The 25,696-nt window shown below is 42.6% G+C and overlaps 2 protein-coding genes across 5 annotated transcripts in view; one reads left to right on the forward strand and one right to left on the reverse strand.

The window, feature by feature from the left end:
* Positions 1-25,696, reverse strand: part of LOC135100378 (uncharacterized) — a 98,719-nt gene that overhangs the window by 60,495 nt on the left and 12,528 nt on the right. Inside the window, exon 1 of one of the 3 annotated variants that reach the window (XR_010268643.1) lies at positions 12,073-12,243. Coding sequence is in view for 1 of the 3 variants with exons in the window: in XM_064003199.1 (XP_063859269.1) it covers positions 14,894-15,053 (160 nt within the window). In the remaining 2 variants the exon portion in view is untranslated. Of the gene's footprint in view, positions 1-12,072; positions 12,244-14,893; positions 15,062-18,564; positions 18,655-25,696 lie in introns of those variants that run through there. The other 2 variants (XR_010268644.1, XM_064003199.1) reach the window with 2 other exon arrangements.
* Positions 15,275-23,790, forward strand: LOC135100380 (uncharacterized). 2 transcript variants are annotated; one of them, XM_064003202.1, is made up of 7 exons: positions 15,275-17,832; positions 18,373-18,424; positions 18,519-18,675; positions 19,145-19,264; positions 19,651-19,812; positions 22,510-22,615; positions 23,428-23,790. In XM_064003202.1, exons 2-6 carry the CDS (start codon positions 18,408-18,410, stop codon positions 22,525-22,527), a joined length of 474 nt encoding a protein of 157 aa, XP_063859272.1. In that variant the 5' UTR covers positions 15,275-17,832; positions 18,373-18,407; the 3' UTR covers positions 22,528-22,615; positions 23,428-23,790. The 2 variants fall into 2 exon arrangements, with proteins under 2 accessions (XP_063859272.1, XP_063859271.1); XM_064003201.1 differs by lacking the exon at positions 18,373-18,424 and having other exon boundaries at positions 15,275-15,855; positions 16,127-17,832.

A 25,696-nucleotide genomic window follows, 5' to 3' on the forward strand; every position in this document is an offset into this window, starting at 1 on the left:
ACATGCACTCGCTCGCCTCTGCCGGTCTTTAAGTGAAGGCACCTAAGGGCGGCACGCAGCCTTGACGGCCTACGTGCAGCACTGGCTCACGGCGCATCGCTGCTTTACTGCCGCACATTGCCGCCGCAGTTCAACCATTTCAATGGCAGACAACTTTTCCTCTAATAACTTAACGCTTTTCAGACGCTTAATTTTGTACTACAGCCTAGTAAAATATAAAATAACCGTCCTTTTTTTTTTATATGTGACCGAGCAAACAATTTCTTTTTACAGTGCTGTGAATGTTAACAAAGGAAAACCATTGCAGTAAAAGGGTTAACCGTTTGTCCGACATGACCATTTTACAAGCCGCCTCGTCCCAAAGCACCCGACGTGACCCATCGTATCCAGGCCACCACCACAAGGGCTCCCCGCCACGCACACCACTGCCGCACCTGCACCGCCTTGCACACCTCTTTCCTTACTTGACTGCGACCCATCGAGAATTTTATATCACGCTCTGCTCTCCTCTGTCTGGGTGAAGCCTGTCGCGTCATGAGTTGAGTATTGCTGGTGAGTTTCGAGGAAGGAGGATTCGCAGTATGAAACGAGAGATGTGTTGCTTTATCTGTTTGTTTTGGATAAGAGAGAGAGAGAGAGAGAGAGAGAGAGAGAGAGAGAGAGAGAGAGAGAGAGAGAGAGAGAGAGAGAGAGAGTGTTGATAATAAATGAAGTGATTATAAATTTCTTACGTGGGGCTGCTGATAATGGAGAAAAATTATGCGTTGCCTCTATAGGGTAAAAATATATATGATGCACTATCGTTTTTAATATTAAATAAGGGGTCGAAACTTTTCTAACTTAACTGAAGTTTTTAAATGCTGCCAAGTAACTTTCATAACTTTACTGAAATGAAAAAATAAAATAAATAGGGCCACAAAACTTCGCTAACTTTGCTGAAATGACAAACACACCAACGTAATTTTTCTTAACTTTGAGAAAAGACAATAGAAATAAAAGATACAGCCACGCAACTCTTTTCACTCTACTAAACTCAAGAAGCATTTTTCCCTGATGAAATAGTAAATAAAAACAAGGCCTATAAAGTATCACTCTTTGACTACATCTTCCCTTTATCGCACCACTAAGACAAACAATACAAGGAAAACACAAGAGCTCACGGCGTCAGCTTCCCAACCAATTGCCGCACTGCCCACACCACAAAAGCAGAAAACAGAAGACGAAGAAACAATGAGCAAAGGCGAATGGAGGAAGAAGGAAGGCAAGAAAAAATCAGAGAACAAAAATGTATAAAAAGGAGGGAAAGAGTGAAACAAGGACACGAGAGACGAAAATAAGAGGAAAAAAGATGAGAAGGGAAATGCAAACGAAAAAAAAATAAAAAAGTGAAAGAGAAGGTGAGAAAGAAGGAGGATTACAGACGAAAATAGGAAGATAGGTTAAAAGAGTGAAACGAGACATGAAAGACAAAAATAAGAGGAGAAAATAAGGAAATGCAAACGGAAAAGAAAAGAATAGGGAAAGCAGGAAAGAAAGGGGACGAGACGGAAATAGGACGATATCACAGAACACAATTACTGAAACAAAACTGTCTCTGGTGTGTGCCAACTCACTTACACAGCGGTGGACGTCCATAAATATAATTTGTTGCCGGTTTTTTTACGTCATTGGGAAACTGGCCAAGCTAAACAAAAACGCATGACTGAAATATATCTAAATAAAACAAGGAAATATGCCTGTCCTGTCTTCCACTAGCACACTCAAAGCTGATTGAAACGCCATGAATTTTTGTGTACGTAAGCACTCAATGTATAAAACTCTCTGTGGTTAAGACTCTATGGTTAAAACTTTGTGATGGAAACTCTACGGTGAAAACTCTATGATGAAAACTCTATGACTGGAACTCTATTGTTAAAAGTCCATGTATTTTTTTTTTTTTTTATGTGAAGACTCTCCGGGAGCATCATTCACCATTTCATGTTAAAATATCTAGATTCCATTGAAAGTTATCAACAAAATACTCAAATTCACGAGGCACAGAGAGAGAGAGAGAGAGAGAGAGAGAGAGAGAGAGAGAGAGAGAGAGAGAGAGAGAGAGAGAGAGAGAGAGAGAGACCTTACCACTCCACGAACGTCACTTCTCAATGGACACTAATAAAAATCCCACTTAACCCTTTTACTGCTAATGACAATATGGCAGGTGCTATCTGAGAGGTCCTGCATTTCTTCTTCCTAAACATAATTATTAAACTGAGCATAAATGAGCGAGGAAGCACTAATTGGTCTGAATAATTCAAACAATCTTTTTCACTGGGACTGTCTTTCAAAATTATATTCTAAACTTGCAACACAATATTTCATCAAACTCTAGAAGCAGCCACACAAATAGAAAGTCTAATCATAATGATTTCACTTAGCATAAATTAACCAACAAGCAGTAATTGATATGAACAACTCAGTCACTTCATTTTCACTGAGACTGTCTTTCAAAATTGTATTCTTGACTTGCGCCACAAAGTCTTTCAAAATTGTATTCTTAACATGCAGCACAAAGTCTTTCAAAACTGTATTCTTAACTTGCAGCACAACATTTTATCAAACTTTATAAGAAGCCATATAAGCCAAGAGTTTAAACGCCATTCCCATGTAAAAAAAATATACAATAAAGATTATCCAAAAAAAGGGTGATAGATTGCCTTACCGCGAGGACATTAGCGCAATTAGGATCTATATTTACGAGGTTGATGGTTAGTGTTGCGCGTCTATAAAAACTGAAGGGAGGAATGAAGAAGATATTGGAGAGTATTCCAATGCAAGTATACATTGATTTGCAAAGGTTATGATTTACGTATTGGAAAAATTAGCGTTCCGTCATTGCATTGAGCCTTAGGGGGGGCATCTCTCTCTCTCTCTCTCTCTCTCTCTCTCTCTCTCTCTCTCTCTCTCTCTCTCTCTCTCTCTCTCTCTCTCTCTCTCTCTCTCTCTCTCTCTCTCTCTCTCTCTCTCTCTCTCTCTCTCTCTCTCTCTGTGTGTGTGTGTGTGTGTGTGTGTGTGTGTGTGTGTGTGTGTGTGTGAGGGGATGAGCATGTGTGTACCAACCTTCCCTTAATTAACAAGAAGCAAATTAAGGTTCGCGCAATCTCACACAAACCTTAATTCCTTCCCCCAGTCAAGCACCCCTGGAAGCTCCCTGGGTAGCACTAAGCCTTTCACCTCGCTCTGCAACGATTCACGCCACTGAAGGGCAATACATGGAATCTTTATAAGCATCTACAAGAAAAAGGATAAAAAATACAAGTTGCATTTTCTAACTAATAGTGTTTGCATGTGGCTGTCGTACAAGAAAATGTCTCAGAGTGGTTAGTTATTAAGAAAAGATGTTTCAAATAGATATATATGAAATGGCCACTGCTGACTCTTTGCTAACTCGCTGCTGTATGAGTATTGCCCGTCGACACCCCACAAAGGCCTGCCAACACGACCGTCACAGCCATACCTTTGCCGGCCGGTGGGGTTAGTGAGTGCCCATAAACAACAGTATTAAAGAGAGGACAGAGGTATTGGTGGCCGTGTGGATTTCAGTGGAGTGAAGGTAAACCGCATTTGTTTTTCCTAACGAGGGGGAAGGTAAGTAGTTTTTGGGGTATTGGTTTTCGTAGTAAATTTGTATGTTGTTATTTTGTGCATTATTTCGTTTAGGGGATGTGAAATGAAGGAGGAGGAGAGGTGACAAGACACACTTCTACTTAAGCTGCTGAAGTAGAAAGATATTCTACCTTAGTGAATAAAGTATAGGTGTTATAAAAATTAATTTAGGTGGATAGGTATCTCTCTCTCTCTCTCTCTCTCTCTCTCTCTCTCTCTCTCTCTCTCTTTCTCTCTCTCTCTCTCTCTCTCTCTCTCTCTCTCTCTCTCTCTCTCTCTCTCTCTCTCTCTCTCTCTCTCTCTCTCTTTCTCATTTTTCAGGGCAGTCCTCCTTATCTCTTCTCATTTGGCTCTTCCTCCACATTTGCCTCACAAAAGGAGTCTATCATGGCGCCTTCCTCGCCGCCCTCACAGCTTCCTTCCACACCTATTCACTTCTCATACTTTGCCTCATTCTCTTCTTCCCCTTCCTCTTCTTCAGGTCTTTTTCCGTTTTCCTTTCGCTTCTCTTTCCTTTGATTATAGACACTTTTTTTATTTTCTTCTTCGGCCTCCCTCCTTGTCATTCTTTCTCTTCCTTTTCTTTGCGTGCCTTTCTTACATTTTCCTTTCGTTCTTTTTTTTTTTCTGATGGAGAATTTTCTTTCCCTTCTACTTCGTCTTCCGTCTCCTCCTCCTCCTCTTCTTCTTCCCTTTTACGCGTCTTTCCTTGGCCTTGTTTCCTGCTTATTTTAGCGAGTAATTTTCTTCCTCGCCTTTCGTTTTCATTTTCTATAACCTTCCTCGCCCGTTATTATCTTTCTGTTCCTCTCCGGTTCCTACGGGTGCAGTTTGCAGGCTGTGTGACCTTGTTTCGGAAGAATAATGCAAGCTGAACTCCCCAACCTCGCAGCCTCGACACCCTGCCCACCCTGAAGCCGCCCCTCGCATACAAAGAGGTCCTTTGCACCACCAAGTAAGCACCAAGTGGAAGGGTGGTGTGACCGCTCCCCTGGATGAAAAAAAAAAAAAGAAAGAAAGAAAACGGAGAGAGTGGAATTGTAAGTGCTGCTGTGGGATTTCGTCCGTTCCCGTAAACAGAAACAAAAATGTCATGGGAGATTTAGAGCATAGGTGTGGCTGTAGGACTCCGTTTTGTTCCCATACACAGAAAAAAAAAAAAAAAACATCATATAGATAAGAAAGGAAAGCATTGGAGACCGGACGCACAACTATGAACTGGCCAACTTTTTTCTTCACTGTCGATCTGTTGTTATCTATATTTTAAAGTGACATAATAAAGTTTGGGCGAGGGGGGTTTTTCTATTTTTTTTAGCTCTTGGTCAGACCTCTTTGTACATAAAAAAGTAGATTAAATAAAAGAAAGAAAAAAGAAAGAAAAGAAAGAAAAGTACAGCCATGAGTCTCCAATGGCCATCTTGATTATGGCCTTTTGATATCGGTACGAGAAGTTATACTTTTATTATGCTCGACCATCTTTGTCCCCGCTTAACCCCTCCCTGAACCACGTATACTCAGAGGGAGCAATAATATACTTGAAGTTCCTTGCGCATTGGGCGGAGTCTGAAATTTATTTAACATAACTTTAAAAATTACAAATATATGTTTTCTCGTACCGCTGCAAAAGACGTCTATATTATTTCGGGGATAAAAATTATCTCTAAGGAACTCAGTGGGCTCCTGTGTGTGTGTGTGTGTGTGTGTGTGTGTGTGTGTGTGTGTGTGTGTGTGACTACGCCTTTTCAGAGAGACGAGACAGCTACATCCCCCGTGACACTACAATCATCTGGAGCATGTGGTGAACTCAGAGCATTTCTTCAGGTGAGAGTCGAGATTTTCCCTGTGTTTTTTTTTTTTTTTTTTATTATTATTATTTTCTATTTATCAGTTTACTTATTTATGAATTAATATAATTATTCATAGCCAGTAAGATGAAGACTTTCTCTATGGTGTCCAATCTTTCCTGTTTTTTTTTATTATTTTCTATTTACCTATTTATTTATTCATTAATTTCTCTAATTATTCATACGCTTACGTGCAAAAAAGTCCAAAGGTAAGAAATGAGAAGAACTCCACTCAGTACGCCGCTCCTAAAGACAACTACAAAAGAAAGATAAGTAAAAGTTACCTAATTGACTTTGCACCAATTAGTGTAAAACAAGTGTAGTCAGACAGCCTAGAAAGGACATAACGATACGCTGCTGTATGTTATCTTTTCAAATCGTCGTGATTGTCTATAATAAAAAAGGATTTCGTGCGATAAACACCTTGACCTGTAAACAAGTAAAAAAAAAAAAAAGGAAAGAAAGAAAATCTTGTTGTTGAGTGGCTGCTGGGTGTGTCAGTGTGTCAGCGTGGCAGTAGTGGCAGCGGCAGAAAGGGTGGTGGTGGTGGTCGTGGTTAATATTAAATACAACTGACTGGTTCCTCTGGCTTCGCGATAGGCAGCAGCGAGCGTCTCTCCATCTCCCCCAGCCCAGCATTCACCACTCCTGCTGCTGCATTCTTGCCTCTCATGGCGCTTCTTACATCAGGCACTACGTTATAACTAATCTTTCATTCTGTCTATGTATTTGTCATCCGTTGCATTTATTTATTCATTTATTTTTTTTTAGGGAACCTTATTATGTGGATGAGCTGAAACTCCAAAGGGAATTTCATGTTGCAAGCTTTCATCGTGACAAAGGTGTGTTATCTTATCTCATCCCGGGGGTTCGGATCCCCTCTCTACTACCTCACCCCCTCCCGCACCAGGTATAATCCCCTCCGTGCAGCCCGCTAAAGATTCACGGATGTCGGTCAAGGTTATTTCAGGCTATTACAGGAAGCCGGTGGATGAACTGCCTTTCCTTCACGGTCAATAAACACCACCAACACTAGAGAGACGTTTCTATTTACTCCTACCAGCAGTGACCTTAAGACTTGGATAATTACATGGCTCACACGGCCGCTTAATTATATGGAGGACTCTTAAATCCATCCTCTCCCTCCTCTTTCGTATCCCCTCCTCCTTTCCGTTCTCTTCCTCCTTCTCCTTTTCCTTCTTCTCTGAGCTGTATTTATGCGTCTTCCTCAGCAGCGATATGAGGTCACAGAATCCTTGGCTCGACGGGACAGACAAAATATTCCCGCTCGTGCCAGACGTGTAAATAAGAGGTGCAGAGGAGCTTCCCGCCGGAGTGCCCCTCGAACTGCATGCTCAAACGATCCGGTATCTCATCTCCAATACTTTTACAGGCTCTAGCGGATGCTGTTACGGTTGTCAAGGGTGTCTTCATGATTTTAGTGAGCAGTTTATCCCTCTGAATGTTACGGGTTCTCCTAAAATTGATTTCTTTGTGTCGGAGAGACCGGTTGTTGCCATTACTCTGGTTTAATTTCGGAACACGCCAGTGAACGCAGAAGTGATCGTGTAATTGGAACCTTTTAGTGTCTGCAGTTTTGTTATTGTTCAGTACAAATCGCCTAGGGTTACTGAAATATAATAAGAAGTCGTATCATAAGTAATGGAAGCATTAGCAAGTATTCTACACTATTAAGTACAGCCACGAGATCTTCGCTAACAATCTCCGTGGTCTTTAACCTATTCACTATCATGGGCGTCCTTTGTTAACATTTAGATCACTTAAAAGGAAAAAAGAAATGTTTGCACGGACACACACACACACACACACACACACACACACACACACACACACACACACACACACACACACGAGAGAACAGGAGCTTAACACTTATTTTTTAGACTACAGAACAATTCAAAATTACTGTCGCACAAAAATTGGTATCTAAAAAGCCGTAGGTTATTATGAAAATATCTTCCAGCAATAAAATGCATAACAAAACAGTCCTTATGAGATTCCACACCGCTCCAAAGCTCCCTGGTTCCTGTGGCTCCTCCTCTTCACGGTACTAAACATTTACAAAGCGGATGAGGATAACTTTACCAGTGAGAGGGACATTAGCCTGCTTGGGTCATATATTTACAGGGCTGCCGGTTAATAGAGAGCGTCTATGAAAAGTTAAGGGAGTAAATGCAGGAAGAACTTGGTCCAAAGCGGCCTGCAGAGGTCAGGACTTTAGTGGCGTGTTCCTCTTGCACTCTTTTCCTTAACCGGGAAGGTACGGTGTTTGGAAGAGTTGAATTTTTGATGGCTGGAATGCTTGAGTTTGTGTGTGTGTGTGTGTGTGTGTGTGTGTGTGTGTGTGTGTGTGTGTGTGTGTGTGTGTGTGTGAGAGAGAGAGAGAGAGAGAGAGAGAGAGAGAGGGAGAGAGAGAGAGAGAGAGAGAGAGAGAGAGAGAGAGAGAAACGATGAAGGGACGAATGAAAAGACAGAAAGGAAGAAAAACTAGGAAAGTAAGAAGAAACGAAGGAGTGAAGGTGAGACTGTACCAGAGAGAGAGAGAGAGAGAGAGAGAGAGATAATGTCACGGTAGTCACAGTTGACGGCTCTAAATTCACGGAAATTATAAGGCACTTCCCCTTTCATCTCTCCCTCCTGACTTGCATACCAGAAGGGGAAATGGTAATGCTGAGCTGAATTACCGTCCTGGACAAATACTGCAATGAGACTGCCAACTATTCCATTATGTGCACTGCATTCTTCCCCTCACCAGCGCCATCACCATCACATGCCAAACGTAACGTAACTTAACCTAACTTGACAAAACCATTTCATTCCTTTCACAGCCTTTATCTCCTCTAACATCTCAATCACTTGCCTAACGTAACGTAACCTAACCTAACCTGACAAAACCACTTCATTCCCTTCACAGTCTTTTTTTCCTCTAACATCTCCATCGCTTGCCAAACGTAACGTAACCTAACCTAACTTGACAAAACCACTTCATTCCTTTCACAGCCTTTATCTCCTCTAGCATCTCAATCACTTGCCTAACCTAACCTAACCTAACCTAACCTGACGAAACCATTCCATTATCTTCCCTAGCTTCACCATCTCTAACAACACCATCACTTGCCTAACGTAACCTAACCTAACCTAACCTGACGAAACCATTCCATTACCTTCACTGGCTTCACCATCTCTAACAACACCATCATTTGCCTAACCTAACCTAATCTAATCTAACTTGACGAAACCATCTTCACCACCGATAACAACACCATCATTTGCCAAACTTAAACCTAACCTAACAAAACCATTCCATTATTTCCACTGTCTTCATCACCTTTAACACCATCACTTATTAACATAACCTAAACTACACTGCCACCTTTATCATCAGCACATACCTGACCTAACTTTCAGTGAACCTTTCTTTTATTTAGTGGGCCTTTTTTCCAAATTTTTCTAGCCCCTCTTACATGAATCTAGACCTAACATAACACAGTCTAATCTGATACCTAACCTAAGCTTCCGCCGAATTTAACTTATTTTACCTAACCTAACAGAACTTACCCTAACAGAATCATACCATCATCCCTAACACAAAACACTAATCAAATATTTCTAGAACTTCCAAACCTCATTATTTTGCAAAACCCTTTCCCTTACACTCACATTCTGCATGAAGTCACTCCTTTGAGCTGACTTATTGATTTGCAATCACTATCACTCATTAATCTACTGTTACTGATATTACCTGCTGGCCTTGACCATTGATGCATCCTGTCTTCCTCACCACCCGTAACTTGAACACTACTGCTAGTAACTAATTTTGCTACTTACCACCACAACTGCCATAAGCATTAACACTATCATTAACTTTATCACTGCCACTACTACTACTACTACTACTACTACTACTACTTTTACTACCATCATTACCACCATCACCACCACCAATAACCATGTTCCTAACCACAACTTAACTATCACACCTGGCCTTTCTTCTTTTCCCTTAACACACACACACACACACACACACATACACACACACACACACCCTTCCTTTTAATCATTTCTTTCACGGCAACACTTCACACGCACTGAAACACAACGCAACTTACACAAAACACTTGAACTTCTGACACTGTATACACTTTACAGCGAATGACGAACGGCTCACGTTGATTTATTTCATGACTCAGTTCCATGCGCCATCTAGCGGGAGAAGTCTCATATATCAGTAGATGGGATAAATTAACTGCCTCACTCATTAGATAACTGACGTGAACATTTTCTCTCTCTCTCTCTCTCTCTCTCTCTCTCTCTCTCTCTCTCTCTCTCTCTCTCTCTCTCTCTCTCTCTCTCTCTCTCTCTCTCTCTCTCTCTCTGTATTTACAGTATAAGCTATATGATCATAATTCGTTTTCCCAATGAGGCATTAAAATGAAAACATGGAAATAGTCTCTCTCTCTCTCTCTCTCTCTCTCTCTCTCTCTCTCTCTCTCTCTCTCTCTCTCTCTCTCTCTCTCTCTCTCTCTCTCTAAAAGAAGAAAAGAGATTGTAAAAAAATATTACTAATTTTGCTATCCTCGCGGATACAAAACGTGTATTTTTCTTTCTTTTATAATAAGATTGCAAATTTCTCCTGATATAAATTGTTCTCAAAGTTATTCGGTACTTTTTTATATGTAATAAGATTCTGGAATAAATTACACTCTCTCTCTCTCTCTCTCTCTCTCTCTCTCTCTCTCTCTCTCTCTCTCTCTCTCTCTCTCTCTCAAGAAACGTTTAGAGCAACTTTTTAACGTTTTTTTTTTTCTTACGACTTTTCTTAACGTTTATTAGATTCTTTTTTCTTTTTTTTCCTTTTTACGGTTTTTGCAGGACGTTTACGAGGAGCTTTGTGAGGTAAAGTGATTTTTTGCCCGCACGAATCGTTTTAAGTTACTGTAAAGGTGTGGTCTTATTTTTCTGTGTGTGTGTGTGTGTGTGTGTGTGTGTGTGTGTGTGTGTGTGTGTGTGTGTGTGTGTGTGTGTGTGTGTGTGTGTGTGTGTGTGTGTGTGTGTGTGTGTAATATGGATTTCAACAAGACAGGAGCGAGGGCACCCAGAAGAATGGACCTTTTGTTCTGCTTATACTACTTTCATTTAGCTCCCTTTCCTGTAGAAATGCGCTTTGCATTATGAGACAAAAATTCAACAAAAGGGCGAGAAAAGCAGTAAGAGCGCCCAGACTGAGGCAAGAGTCCTGTCTTCACTAATGTTTCAACTGCGAGTATTTTAATGAGTTTTATTGCTATGGTCACCTTTTCTGTTAAATCTCAGAGCACGGTACGAGATAAAATAAAAAAGAAATAGATAGTTTCCTTGATTATCCAGTAAAAAAGAAAAGGTGATTAATTTTTTCGCTTCCATACTACAAAATTACGAGTATCTAGGAAAATGTAGCAGAAAAAATATGCCTTAAAAAAGCTGTAAGTTTTGGATGATGCTTTTGACTTATCCTTAGGCCTCTCATTAGGCCTTTTTTTCCCTCTCCTTTTATTACCCCCTTGCTAAAAAAAAAAAAAAAATGATTATGGGAGAAATTTGTCCAGCAGTGAATGGGTTAAAGGAAAGAATCACACTTATTTTTATACTTGTGACTATGTGGGGATGAGAGGGAGTGTTTGCTTTCCCACCACCTGCACTGCTTTGTACCGGGGGCTGTGACGGGAGTGTTTTGTTCAGCAGTGATCGGATTGCTGGCTGCCTCCTGTGCCGGCCGGGCTGGTGTGGAGCGCTGGCCAGGATGGGAGGCTGACTCGGTTAATGGATTTCTGTTATTGAAAGAGAGTGTACGAAAGATTTTGTGCTGTTGTTATTATTATTATCAATATTATTTTTGTTTTTGTTGTTGTTGTTGTTATCATTATCTTTTTTTATTAATACCATTACTAACTATTAATAGTATGAAATACAATATTACTATACAAATGTTATTTTCCGGATCTGCGAGAAAATACGCTAAGACAAGAAGAAGAAGAAGAAGAAGAAGAAGAAGAAGAAGAAGAAGAAGAAGAAGAAAACAACAAAAACAAATCCTAATACACAAATTAAAATCATCACTATCATCGTCATCCTGATTCAAACACCACCAGACGGACCAACACTCAGCCTAGCCCCGTCAGCAGCCAGCCCTCGCCTCCACGCACCACCGTCGCCATGTGCTTCGGGGTGTCGGGGAAGTAAGTCCAGTGCTCGCGGCCCGCATGACACTGTGCTCCCCAATCAGACACACGCCGAATCGATAACACCATAGAGTTCCCAAGCGACCCTCAGCCCCTCGCTCACCCACGAGGCCGCTCGCCAGGGGAGAAGAAACAAGTTATAACGGAATGGGTGACAGGACAGGCAATGCGGAGTGTGTGACGGGTCATCGCCTCTACCCATGGCTTACAGTCCCGTGGAGACAGGTCTGCGGTGCGTGACTGTTGCAGGCACCGCTCACCCACATACTGTACGCGGAAACCTTTACTATTTCCCCTCACATGACAAAGGCCGCCACGTACCTCCTCGCCGCCTCCAGGCTTACCTTCACGCCTCACCGACACAGGTGTTGAGGTGGTTCAGTCACTGTTCAAAAGTGTCCCAGTCCTGATCACTGTCACGATGCGCTGCGGAAACTGTCCCGGCGGAGCGAGAGGCGGCGGCACAGCCTCGCTGCCCCTCCGGTTCCCCTCACCTCTTTCTCCCCCTCACCTTCTCTCCGCCCACCCTCCGGAGCAAGGCAGTCCCCTCACCTTAAGGGGAGTCACAGGTGTCTCGAGTCACAAAACTTCAATTTTAGGGGATGGTTTTCCCTCTCTTATGGTATAATATGCTGTGTAAATCTTTGCAGCATTATTGTTTGTTGCCCTTCCCTACAATACAGACAGCAGATGTGAACCAGCAACAAAATGAAAATATATTTTCAATTGTGTGCAGGTGGTCTTAACTACCCCTGTCTCCATCCCCTCACCTTTCCTCACTTACCTTTCCTCCTCCTCCTCCTCCTCCTCCTTTCTATGTCTTCAAAACTCACGATTTTCAGCCTCCTTCACATGATTTGAAAGAAAAATAAATGTTCTTGAGGCTGCAAACTGACGAGACCTTTGAAAGGAAACAAAATGTGGGTGTGGTGAATGCAAATCATCCTCGCCTACAGCTGTGCTCGAGCCTTCCACGACAGAACAGTTAATGCAGCAACACAAGGTTCCCGGAATGTTGCAGTCGCAATACAATTATATTTTTCATTTATAAGGTTTATGTGTGTGTGTGTGTGTGTTTGTGTGTGTGTGTGTGTGTGTGTGTGTGTGTGTGTGTGTGAGAGAGAGAGAGAGAGAGAGAGAGAGAGAGAGAGAGAGAGAGAGAGAGAGAGAGAGAGAGAGAGAGAGAGAGAGAGAGAGCAAATAATATGGGAACGTCAAGAATTACAAATAATGACCTAGGTAATGGTCCCCGCATAATTGCAGTGTGTGTATGGCAGTCTGGTCAGTGAGGTAATGAGGCGTCAGAGGCAGGAGGGGCTAACAGTAGTGTGGCCAGATCAACAGTTAGCCGTTTGCCCAGGTGTGTGTGTAGCTGTACCACGCTCCGTAGCGACACATTATTAGTCATGGTCGCCTCGCCAACACTCAGCGGTGCATGGAAGCGTCACCAGTTCCCCTTCCCACCTTGTGTTGTGGCGGCGCCAGTCTTCTGTGTTGCCTGGCGACGGATGCGGCTGCCACACACTCCCAGACCGGCCTGTCCCTCCCCTCCTCCCTCCACTCCCCTCCCACCAAGCCACAAGCGACGCGGTAAGGTCACAGAGATAGGTAGATAACGCTGTCATGGCAGCCCTGCGGCGGCTCTGCTTTCAGGGTCTCCCAACCATAACAACCCGTGATGGACAGCAGCTTTAAAATACCCAGACTCGTGCAATAAGGAGAATCAATGTGCATCATTTGCTTTCCCTGTCACGCAATATCGCTAAGCAGCGCGTGTCTATTCCACATGCGAGATCATTAAACGCTGAACCCCCGATCGGTGACTGCTAGGCGACAAAACTGTGATAGGTGTGGAACAGAGCATTGTGTGCAGCAACGGACTGATTCAGAGTGTCCTGCTCCGTGACTGACTTCAGTGGCGCGAGCTGCCTCAGGTCAATGTGGGCAAGGATTTCAGGTTTTATGGTATGGGATGAGAAGTAGGTGGCGGGGCACGTGCGTCAGGGTGAAGCCTCCCTGTTTGGACAGTGCGACCCTTCTGTCGTGCCACGGCACGCCTGGCTTGAGTCTGTTAAGGCTAAATCAGAGGAATATGCAAATGAGTCACGTAAAAGGTGCATGATCGTGAACGTCAGTCTTTGATACACGCACAAAGTAAGTAATAATAAATTAATTATTTTAACTTATTTCAACATGGATCGCCATTTCTCCCCCTGCAAATCAGTGCTGCTGCTACCTCTACGCCACATGTGTTACCTGCCACACCTGCGCCAGTCAATTAACCCGTGATTACCGCCGTCGCTTCTTGAATTCACCATGAATGATCTTCTTTCACACCCGACTTGAATTTCTCTTCTGGAAATTATGTATTTACTACCGATATACAAGATTCATTCAAGCTCTAAATGTGCATCACACTTGAAAGGCGCTGGCCACGTGGGTAGTGGTGGTGGTGGTGGTGGTGTGAAGATATGATATTGGTAAATAGAAACGGTGGCGGAAATGTAATGATGACGATGATGATGGCAGTAGTGATGGTGATAGTGGTGGTGAAGCTGGTGAGCATGATGACGATGATGATGACGATAATGTTGTGGTGGTGGTGGTAGTTGAAGTGGTGATGGTGGTGATACAATGGCGGCGGTGGGGTGGCAGCAGTGGTATTATGGTGGTGGTGGTGGTGGTGGTGTCGTGTGTTCAAGCTGTTCCCAAGGCTGCTCTGTCGTCAAGCGATTTAGAACTTCACGCAAATTACTTATTCAGTCTCATATCGATCCCGCGCTTAGATGAATGAACACCGCGGCGGGCAACACTTACTCTACTGGGGCATAAATAACTGTTCGCTCTACGGCGGGCTGAGGTTGATTTGACGGGCATCAACAGAAAGACTTCAAGGGCAAGATAGACCTGCTTCTTTTCTGGGACACAACTGGTCATTACTATCTCAAGGCATTAAATAAACATTGATGTTCTATTTATAACCCTCTTTTTTTTCTTAGGAGGCAAAGGACAATGTAAGCTCAAACAACTATTAAAAGACAGACAATACAAATAAGAAATAAAATTAAGAATAGGTAAAAGTAAAATAAAAATTAATAAAGAAAATAATAAATAGATAAATAAATAGATAAATAAATAAATAATTGACAGCTAAAGAGTACTCACCCTCTGGCTCGAACTCCATCTGCGTCATCTTCCCTTTGGGCTTCACTATCTTCGGTTCAGGTTTGGGGAGGGGAGGGGCGGGGCGGGGCGTATCCTGGGGCGTCTTGGTACTTCCTCCCCCACCGCCCCTGCTGCAGCGCCCCAAGGTCAAACGCCACATTCTCGGTCCTGCTTCCGTCGCGCTCCCCTTGTCGAGGCCCCTTCAGGTTCACGCCCACTGACTGCTTTTTTACAGAGGTGCAGTGAAGGCCACAGTGAAGGAGGTGCCCCCATTGCCAGCCTGAGGCACACGTGGAGGGGCCATGAGGGCTGGACACGGTCATCAAAGTTTGTTCACCAAAATGCTCCTGTTTCTGTCATTCACTGCTCGTGTCAGTCACAAACACTCTGCACTCAGGATGAACAGCACGGCAGCGTTTAGTAATGTTATTTTACAAAACACAGTATGTCGTGAATATTGCAGCGAATATAACTGAATGCAAGAGAACGACAGGCTAGTCGTATTTATAAACAAACTGAAAAAAGTATGTTTGATTACATTTTCAGTGGTCTGCCAGCCTCAGTCCGCCTTCCCTTCATCTGCACTCCGGTTGAGCACATTCCTTACCAGCTCACCCTCACTTCCCAACAGCTTCGCGCCCTCCCGGATAAATGCCATGGCTCCATAAATTAGTACCGTCATCTACCGGCGCCATGGCGATCTCCTTTGATTCATTCCCAGAATAATACAGGAAGTTATGCTCTCAGCTCTCTTTGTCACCACCAGAGAGTCCTGCGAAACTCCGCGGCCCACCTTGGCGTTTTGCAACCAGGTAAGGAGGTGTGGGGAAGCCACACGCCGCCTCCAGCGCAACACTGCCCCGCCGGTGTCACACTAAACTCTACTCGCTGCCTGACATTTAGGAGCATCAGACTTCCCGATTCAGCCTTCCCTAGCAACTGTTCAAGGTCACTAGGCCTAGGTGAGATTGTGTCTATAAATAGATTTAGCGGCATATTATAGTGCCAAGCTATTTGTGAAGCAGAGCTGAAACTCCGTCTGGGTTACATAGCAACTTTATACGTCTTTATATAATCATGTCGTGGAATAGTGTTCACCTTCTGTTATACATGTAATGTTTCACTATACAGCCCTTATATTTTATGTTTAATGGCCTTCTTAACAAACAGAGGGCAAACAGACAAGAATGAACAGCAAAACAGGTAAAAACAAAAATAAGTTGTTCCTTGCAGCAGGCCGCAGCCTGAATGACCTTGAGGGTGCGCCAGTGCCCAGCCTCTGTAGCAGCGCGCATGCCCACATCAGTACCACTACAATACAGTATACACGTACCAGGTCTGTGCTACTTTAATTGATAAGACTGAAGAAGACCAGTAGCTATACAATTTTCTAGAATACTAAACGGATTGAATAAAATACTGTTATATATTATGGCGATGTGACAACACTGTTTCTCTGCCCAGCGGTGTCACCAGAACTTAAGAATATGTGTCCTTAGCACGCTCGTTATCTGTTCCACACGCCTGGTGGCCCCTTGGGAGCAGGCTTTGAGTAGTGCTTTGCCAGTCCCGCTCCACCTTGACCGCAATTGGTGTTCAAGGCAGTACACATCCAACAAGTACAAACACCACCACGCATAGCACCAGACTGCCTCAGGGGGGAATCGCACTGCTTCGGTTCCCTGTTTCGAAGCTGCTCCGTACTTGACCGATGCGCAATGGTTCAAATGACACGAATATTTTCTTTTTAGATCGTAGTTCTTTGCGTAAATGAAAAATAGGCCTCAACTTTGTAACGTTACCCGAAAAAATAAAATAGAATAAAATAATGCTGATGTTTTCGTCTTACAACCGCAGTGATGAGTTTTGTTGTTTTTTTGTGACAATTTACATTTCACCACAGCTGCAACGAACTGCATTCACTCAGGCAACGTTTCACATCTGCAATGTAGTAATGCATTAGTTCATAATATCTGAATCAGGAATACGTTCCCTTCATACAGACAACACATGTCATAAGTTAATATTATTGGTTCCAGAAGAGAATGAGACGGGATGCAATGTCAGGAATGGGTTGTTTCTTCACCTCATGCTGGTAAAGGCAAGCTATTGTCATTATCTTGTGTCTTTGCTCGCCCTTCACCGGGATTCATCACACCTTGATAACACTGGCCAGGTGATAAGGCAACGCCGATGTGCAGTGACTCACTCTGAAACTGTGTGAAGGTTTCCTACGCACTGATTGGATGACACACCAGGACAAAAGAGGAGAACACTCATACATTAGCGCGGGGAAGGCAAAACGACATTTTGTTTGTTGAAGATAGATTCCTACAGCACAGGATTTTCTCACTTTAATAATACTGTGGATGTTATGAAGATAAATTTGACAGCAACAAGGTACTGTTTATGTACCTGAAACATTAAAAGCATGAATAACATTATCACCATAATTACAATATGAAACACGCGTTTACTTTGTAATAATAATGACACAGCAGGCAGATCAAATAGATTAGTATATAGATAGATACATAGATAGATAGATAGACAGCCAGCCAGCCAGCCAGCCAGCCAGCCAGCCAGACAGACAGACAGACAGACAGATAGATGGACGGATGGATAGACGTGTGTGTGTGTGTGTGTCTGTGTGTGTGTGTGTGTGTGTGTGTGTGTGTGATGCAGCGGTGTCCTCCAGGAAAAAGTGAACAAAACAGCGGGTGTCGGCGGATGAGGAAAAATGAGCAATAATCCCTGCGTGGCGGAGTGCTGGAGGCGGCGACGACCTGGAGGAACAGCAGCACTACATCGCCCTGTCACACCAAGGACATGCAAGGGAAGCACAGCAGGGCAGGGGTTGAGTGCCGGGTGGTGGCCGTGGTAGTGCTGTGCTGCTCCCTGCTGGCTTACTCTGTCCTGGCCACTGTGCTGCTGTTCAGGTGAGTGGCAATACCTGCATTACGGCACTTACACCTACACCCAAGGAAGCTTAGCACTTTGACTGCGATACGAAACAATTAATAGCACCAGAAGTGGTCTTTATAAGCAGCTCCATGAAAGAAGGGGATTAAAAGGAAGAGATTTTGAAATTTATACTGGGTTTACAGATTAGAGGCTACTTAACAAGTGAAGATGTCTCAGAGTGATTAGTAATTAGGGAAAGATGTACCAAATACCGGTCAAAGGGTTAGGACTCCTTGAAACACCTGACCAATACACACGCCACATTGCTGGAGGGTATGCTGATAAATGCTACCGTGCCCTACAAGACTCGGGAGCGCGTACGTATCACTGACGGGAGTATCAAGACACTACAAAAAATAAACTGCATTTTTTTTTTCCGTTCTCCATTTGAGTGGATATGTTATCCTTTCTTTCCCCTTGGCCGATCTCTCTCGTTAAAAAAAAAATAATAAAATAATCCCTCCACTTTGCCATCTACGTATAAGGATCACTATTAAAAGCACGTTTCTTCACAGGGCATTCAACATGAGAACCACTCACTTCCTGATCCATGTTACCCTCTATCAGGTAATCACTTGCATGAACTAAATAACACCATACCAATTATTAACAGACATTTACATCAGCATACACACTCACCTTTCTCCTTTCACCCCCTCAGGCAGCCACAAACAGCCACCATCTCCTTTAGGACTCGCCCATCTTACCTCCTGTCCAGTATTGAAGACCTATTCGACTTCATCACCGTCACCACCGTCAACTGCTCCAACTCTCAGGTCATCCCGGGCTCCTCTGTGCTGGAGACGGAAGATCGCATGGTGAGTCTGAGGTGTGGGTGGGTGTGGGTGGTGGGTGTGTGTTGCGGTGTAACTAATGTTCTTAGACTACAGCTAGCTAATGTGTATGTAATAATGGGTATCATTATATAGACCTATTTGCTGAAGTAATTTATAAATATGTATTCAGCTTGTAGTCAATAAATCTATCTTTTGTGTGTGTGTGTGTGTGTGTGTGTGTGTGTGTGTGTGTGTGTGTGTGTGTGTGTGTGTCTAGGTGTTGGTGGGGGAGTATTAGGAAAAAATCTGCATGATGAAAGTTGAATATACATAAACGGTTGATTAAATATAGCATTATAATGTTGTTCTCTAAAAATAAATAAATAAATAAATAACTCCAGTACGACGTAAACGAAGAAACTGATTACGTATTCAAACTTCTATAAGTAATTACTATTTTCTATGTGTGTGTGTGTGTGTGTGTGTGTGTGTGTGTGTGTGTGTGTCTCAGATCTCAGGCCACGAGGGCACCTACATCTGCCTGGATGCCCTTCCCGAGACCCCGACGCAGGAATCCTGTCGCATCTACTCCTTCGGCATCAACCGCAACGACATCAAGTTTGAGACTGTGGTGAGTGCCGGGTGAGGGAAGGGGAGGCGTGTTGTGTGGTGGTGGTGGTGGTAGGAGGAGGAGAAGGAGGAGGAGGAGGAGGAGGAGGAGGAGGACCAGCAACAGTAGTGTTTATATGAAAATATGGAAATACAATAATTCACATACGACTTCCCTATAGCAACGGTCTGTAAAGTCATCTCTATCTTGAAATTGCCCTACAGGAGACACTACATTGTGCCTGGACACCTGAACATTAATTATCACACCTAACCTAGACGAGAACACATTACCAACAACTTAGAATACAACTTAAACTTACCTTTTCAGCACTAATTCCAAACTGAATCACAAGAGCCTTCACCCTACAGCACATTACACACTAACATCAACATGACACTCGGCAGATGGGGCAGCGCGGGTGTCGTGTTCACCTGCTCATGGCCAATACGGAATACAGCTACTCGCGCCTCAAGCCTAACGTGTACCTGTACCCGCTGGAGCTCACCGTCTCCCCTAGCCTCAACAACTACACCCTGGACGGCTTCCTCGATCTCCTCACACACATGGTTAGTTAAGAAAAGATAGTTTAGTCATGAGCCTTTAAACTGGATTGCCTTTCTCTGAGATGTCACTAAGATCTTGCTTTTTACCAAGATCGTTGTCTCAAACACTTCGGCGTCATATCGCAAAAACTTTTAACTTATGAAACATCAGAAAGTAAGATAGGTTGTATGAAGCCAACAGGTCCACATGTGGCAATCCCTGTACGAAGCATATCTACCTATTTCTACCTATCATCCTCATCCATGAACGTGTGTAACCTTCCTTTAAAGCTCCCTAATGACTCAACATTATCAACCTCATTGCAGACTCCATTCCATTCATTTACTCTATTTGAGAACCAATGCCTTACTATTTCTTTTTTAAATCTGACTTTTCAAGCTTCAACTGATTATTTCTAGTTGTTTCATGATTACTGATTCTGAGAAATTTGCTTACGTCACCTTTGTTATATTCCCTATACAACAAAGGTGACGTACGCAAAATTCTCAGGGTAACTAATCAGGCTGGAACAAGAAATAATCGATTCAAGTTTGCTGTAGTGGAAGTTGTTGGGGGTTTTCAAGGGAGTTTTTATGATTCTCAAACACTTACATGTCTTATCTCGATCACATTTAACATGCCGTAGTGTAGTTGAAGTTGTTGAAGTTTTCAGGTTTTCTTTTTTTTTTTTTTTATGATTCTACTAGCAGTTTAACAAGTATTCTCCATCATCACTGTGGCCTTTGCAAATAGTTGTTATGAGAGTCATGAGTGTTTCAAAATAATGATTCCAAACATTCCACTGCGGCGCTCTATATTCCCAGGTGCCAGTGTGCACAGACTAGCGTATTATACTGGGACGTATTCTCAAGTGTTACGACGTCTTATGTAAGTAATTTTTAACACATTCTGATTATTTTAACTTTCACGAATTTATTTTGATGAATTTATTATAGTTTAATAACGATTCTCTGCCATTAATGAGAAAACACCCACGAGAAGCAAATATAATTTATTCGGCCTCTGTAAGCGATTCTTATGAGTCCCAAGTGTCTCAAAATACAGATCCTGAGCCTCTCACTCTGTTTCCCCAATCTCCATTACAAACAGAGGCAGTGGAACCGTATTATCAAACCATCTAGAAAGGATCAAAGGGTCTGCTGCTGCGTGTTATCCTTTGTAATCCTTTAATCTTTGTGTCGGCTTCAGGGAAAGTAAAACAATGGGAAAAACATTACGTGCACTTTGAATTTTGTGTTTATTTTTAGTTCCTTACGTGATTCTTGGGGGAAGTAATGGACAATCACACTCGCTCCTTTGTGTGTGTGTGTGTGTGTGTGTGTGTGTGTGTGTGTGTGTGTGTGTGTGTGTGTAGTGAACATAAGAACATAAGAAATAAGGGAAGCTGCAAGAAGCGACCAGGCTTACACGTGGCAGTCCCTGTATGAAATATACCTACCTATTTCCATCTGTTATCCCCATCCATAAACTTGTCTAATCTTCTCTTAAAGCTCTCTAGTGTCTTAGCACTAACTACATGAATACTGAGTCTGTTTCACTCATCTACCACTCTATTTGAGAACCAATTTTTTCCTATCTCCTTCCTAAACCTAATTTTTTTTTTAAGCTTGAACCTGTTATTTCTTGTTCTACCCTGGTTGCTGATCCTAAGAATTTTGCTTACATTTCCCTTGTTATAACCCTTATACCACTTAAAGACTTCTATCAGGTCCCCTCTTAACCTACGTCTCTCTAAAGAATGTAAATTTAACAGCTTCAACCTCGCCTCATAGGGAATACTCCTCATCCCCTGTATCCTTTTAGTCATTCTCCTCTGTACTGATTCTAATAGACCTATATCTTTCCTGTAATGTGGGGACCAGAACTGCACAGCGCAGCCTATATGAGGTCTGACCAGCACCAAGTATAACTTTAATATTACTTCCGGCCTTCTACTTTTAACACTCCTAAAAATTAATCCTAGTACCCTATTTGCCTTGTTTCTGGCTTCTATGCAGTTTCCCTAGACGGAGTTCAGAGTTAACTATAACTCCTAAATCTTTCTCGTACCCTGTACCTACCAGAGTCTGGTTGTTTAATGTGTACCTATCGTGTGTACTTAGGTAACATTCAGAGTTATAATGGGTATTTCAAGGTCTGTGTAATTAACATATTTATCACCATTAACCCCCCAAACCACACTTCTCATTAAACACCATATATAGCACCAATAACATCTGCAAGATGCTGGTCAATACTACTACCCAATTATTTACTTTTTTTTTTCAATTATTTTGAGGATAAACCTATAGTGGTCTTACACCCGTCTTGTATACTGGTGGGTTTTCATTTTATCCGTAAATCTGCCATCATATCAATCGCATATCACAAATTTTCTTCGCTAATGTCAATCCAGTTCTTACCTCCTTAATGTGGTGGGTCAGTGAGACTCAGACGTGTTTCCCATGCGCAGAGCAACACGAATAACAGACTGATGGATACCTGAAACGCAGTGTCGTGTGTGTGTGTGTGTGTGTGTATATATATATATATATATATATATATATATATATATATATATATATATATATATATATATATATATATATATATATATATATATATATATATATATATATATATATATATATATATATATATCAGGAGGGAGTCTCACTTGTCTTACTCAGTACTGTTAGAAAAATTATGTATTTCTACAGTGGAAGCCCATCCATTAAAGTGAAGACCACCACGCGAGGCAGCGAATGGACCTTCCTGAAGACCCTCTACCTGTCAGGCTACGAGGCGTACACCCACGTCAAGCAGGTAAACACGAGGAGACAGAGCGGCCTAAGTAGCGGGTGGGAGGCAACACTTAGCTGTCTTAGCCACTCCACTGATTACATTAAGGTGTCCAGTAATTCACTACAGAGCCCTTTCATTACCTCAGCCATTTCTCATCATGTTAAACTACACTTTTTCTAGGGTTATTTATTTGTCATAGTCTCCCTGAAAGGTTTTTGTTGCTGGGAAAAGTGGAATTAGGCTTCTGTTTTCTCTTTCTTTCCTTCGTGTCCATGCAAATAGTTTTCTGCAGTTCTAAATGATATCAAATGATGACCATAGTAGTATAAGAGTGGATGAGTGAGTGAGTGAGTGAGTGAGTGAGTGAGTAACTGGTTGAGTGATTGAGTCGGGGAGGGAGGGTGAGGCTGAGTGAGTGAGTGGGTGAGAGATTGAGTGCCAATGAGTGAGTCAGGGAGGGAGGGTGGAACTGAGTGAGTGGGTGAGTCAAGAGGTCTGTGTATTGAATATATTTACAAAGACATGCCACTTAACATGTCGATCTGTTTACAAGTCGGTCTAATCACTCAGCCTGTACGTACTACAAACATAGTTTCAGCTCGCACCAGTACCAACACACACACACACACACACACACACACACCTGCAATAGTTTCAACCCTCCTCCTCCTCCTCCTCCTACTACTTATCTTCCCTTTCTTCCTTCTACTCCTACTGCAACCCTCATCTTCCTCCTCTTACTACTACTACTACTACTGCTACTACTACTACTACTTCCATCACCACCAACACAACCACCACCACTACCACCACTACTACTTTCTCCCCTTCAGATCAGACTACTCCTGCACCTTCCCTACGCCACGGACGATCACTTCAAGGACCTGGAGAGCCTGTATCATCTCCTGCTGGGGCTGGAATACTATGGTTACCGCCTGGTGCACTCCCGCCCCATCCCTGGCTCCATCTACCACATACACAACCTGCAGCGACACGTGGCCACCAAGTATGAGACAGTGTGGATACGAGAGTAGCGCAGCAAAGCGATGGGAGAACCAAGGAAACGGTGATATTTGTGCAGTCTCGCTTATTTCACTCTTAAGGATGATTTTTTAATTTTTTTTATTACAAGATAATGTATACACCTAAAAGAATGAACGCTTGTAATCTTTAATAATTAAACTATTACCATTCTACTCAGCATTCCTTGCCGCACTTAACAAAGGTCTAATAAGAACAATAAGAAAGTAATGTTTGGAAACACTACACTTACAAACATGCATATACAACACATGCAGTCTTCAAGCTTCATTTATACAAGTCTACCATAAAATGTTTCGCTTTCTTCTAGCAATACTATAGAAAGAAAATTGAGTTTGCACAGACTATTTTAACTTTCTAGCCACCCCCTACACACACACACACACACACACACACACACACACACACACACACACACACACACACACACACACACACACTTCTGTCTGCCAGTTATAACATATTGGAGCTTTATCTTGTGTCTGAAAATGCAGATGTGTGTGTACACATACGGGTGAAAACAGCTTTTATCGAAAATCAAATTCAGACATCCAGTTTTTTGGTTTTATTTATTTATTTATTTATTTTTATTTATTTTTTTTTTTTGGGGGGGATGTGGATGCGGGTGTGGATGTCTCAATATGACTATGTATTATCTTTTTTTTTTTTAATATAATCTTACATGGATTTTTACTTATTAACACTGGCCTCTAGCAAATTGGGTCTCAAATTTATCTTCGATATTCAATACCAGGCTGGCCCTTGTCAAAACAAGTGCTCTCTCTCTCTCTCTCTCTCTCTCTCTCTCTCTCTCTTTGGAAAAGGTGCCTCTTAAGACAAGCACACTCAATTACCTGTGTAAGAGTTTACGAAAGTTACTTTTCTGAGTCCCACCTCAGCAAAGGGAGGCGGTGGGCAAGTGGTCATCACACGGAAGTGGTGAGCTCCCTGATCCCAAGTTGAGTCCCACCGGAAGTGGCTATTCTTTCGTGAATGATCGAGTAGTCAATAATCACTGACATGATGCCATTAAGCTGCCATCAACACCACTGTGACCGCCACCGCCAGGACAAGGGGAAGACGACACCACCCGCTACTGGCGACACTTGGACCCATATTCTGAAACACTGCTCTCTCACCACGACTATTTTCAAAGGCCACAGAGATGATTATTCGAATTCTCAAGAGTGTTTCTCCTGTTAATAATATAGAAATCTTGTTAATCTGTCACTAGAACCATAAAAACATTCTTGAAAAGCAGTGTAACTTCAAGTAGAGCTTATTGAAAGTAGTCTGGGCGCGGGAGTGTTTCAGAATACGGATGAATATTGTTCCGCGCCAGTGCCACCAAGAAATACTGTAATTCGACCATCCAAACTTTCAGGAACGAGACGTATATGGACTAGACTAAAAAAAAAAGCAAAAATTCAGATCACTTTTCCCTATAACAAGTCTTTTTTTTTTTATTTATTTATTCTTTTTTTTTCACGCCATTCTCCACCGCCGTGTCTGCATCTCATCAAGGCAGTAATGGTGACTGCCTCCTAACGGGCTGGGGGGGAAATCAGCATGAAGCACGTCCCTCCCTGCATCCCCTCTGCCGACACTGCATGCCAGCTCTCTGTGACGCGATCTTTATTAATGAGCCTTGACGCCCCACGGTTCACTGGTTTTGGTTAGCGATAGTTGTTCTTAACGAGAAACTTACATCACAAATTTTTGTTTCGTGTCAATTTCCTTAGCATCCTGAAGAGAAGGTGGCAACAAAGAGGAAGACTGTTGGAGGGTTGTAGCGTGACATGAACACACACACACACACACACACACACACACACACACCGCAGCTCCTTTCATCTTCTAAGCTCACTTGCCATTTATCTATCTGTCATTGTCTTACACCATATTGAAGAGATCACTGAAGAGATACAGAAACAATAGCAAATGATATAATATATGGAGGAGGAGGAGGAGGAGGAGGAGGAGGAGGAAAAGAGTTTCAATTTCGGAAGCAAGAAAGCATGAACGAAGATGAAAGTTACGAGTTACGAGAGAAAGGAGGTG

The sequence above is a fragment of the Scylla paramamosain genome, chromosome 5, assembly GCF_035594125.1.
Source record: "Scylla paramamosain isolate STU-SP2022 chromosome 5, ASM3559412v1, whole genome shotgun sequence".
Classification (NCBI taxonomy): Eukaryota; Metazoa; Arthropoda; class Malacostraca; order Decapoda; family Portunidae; genus Scylla; species Scylla paramamosain.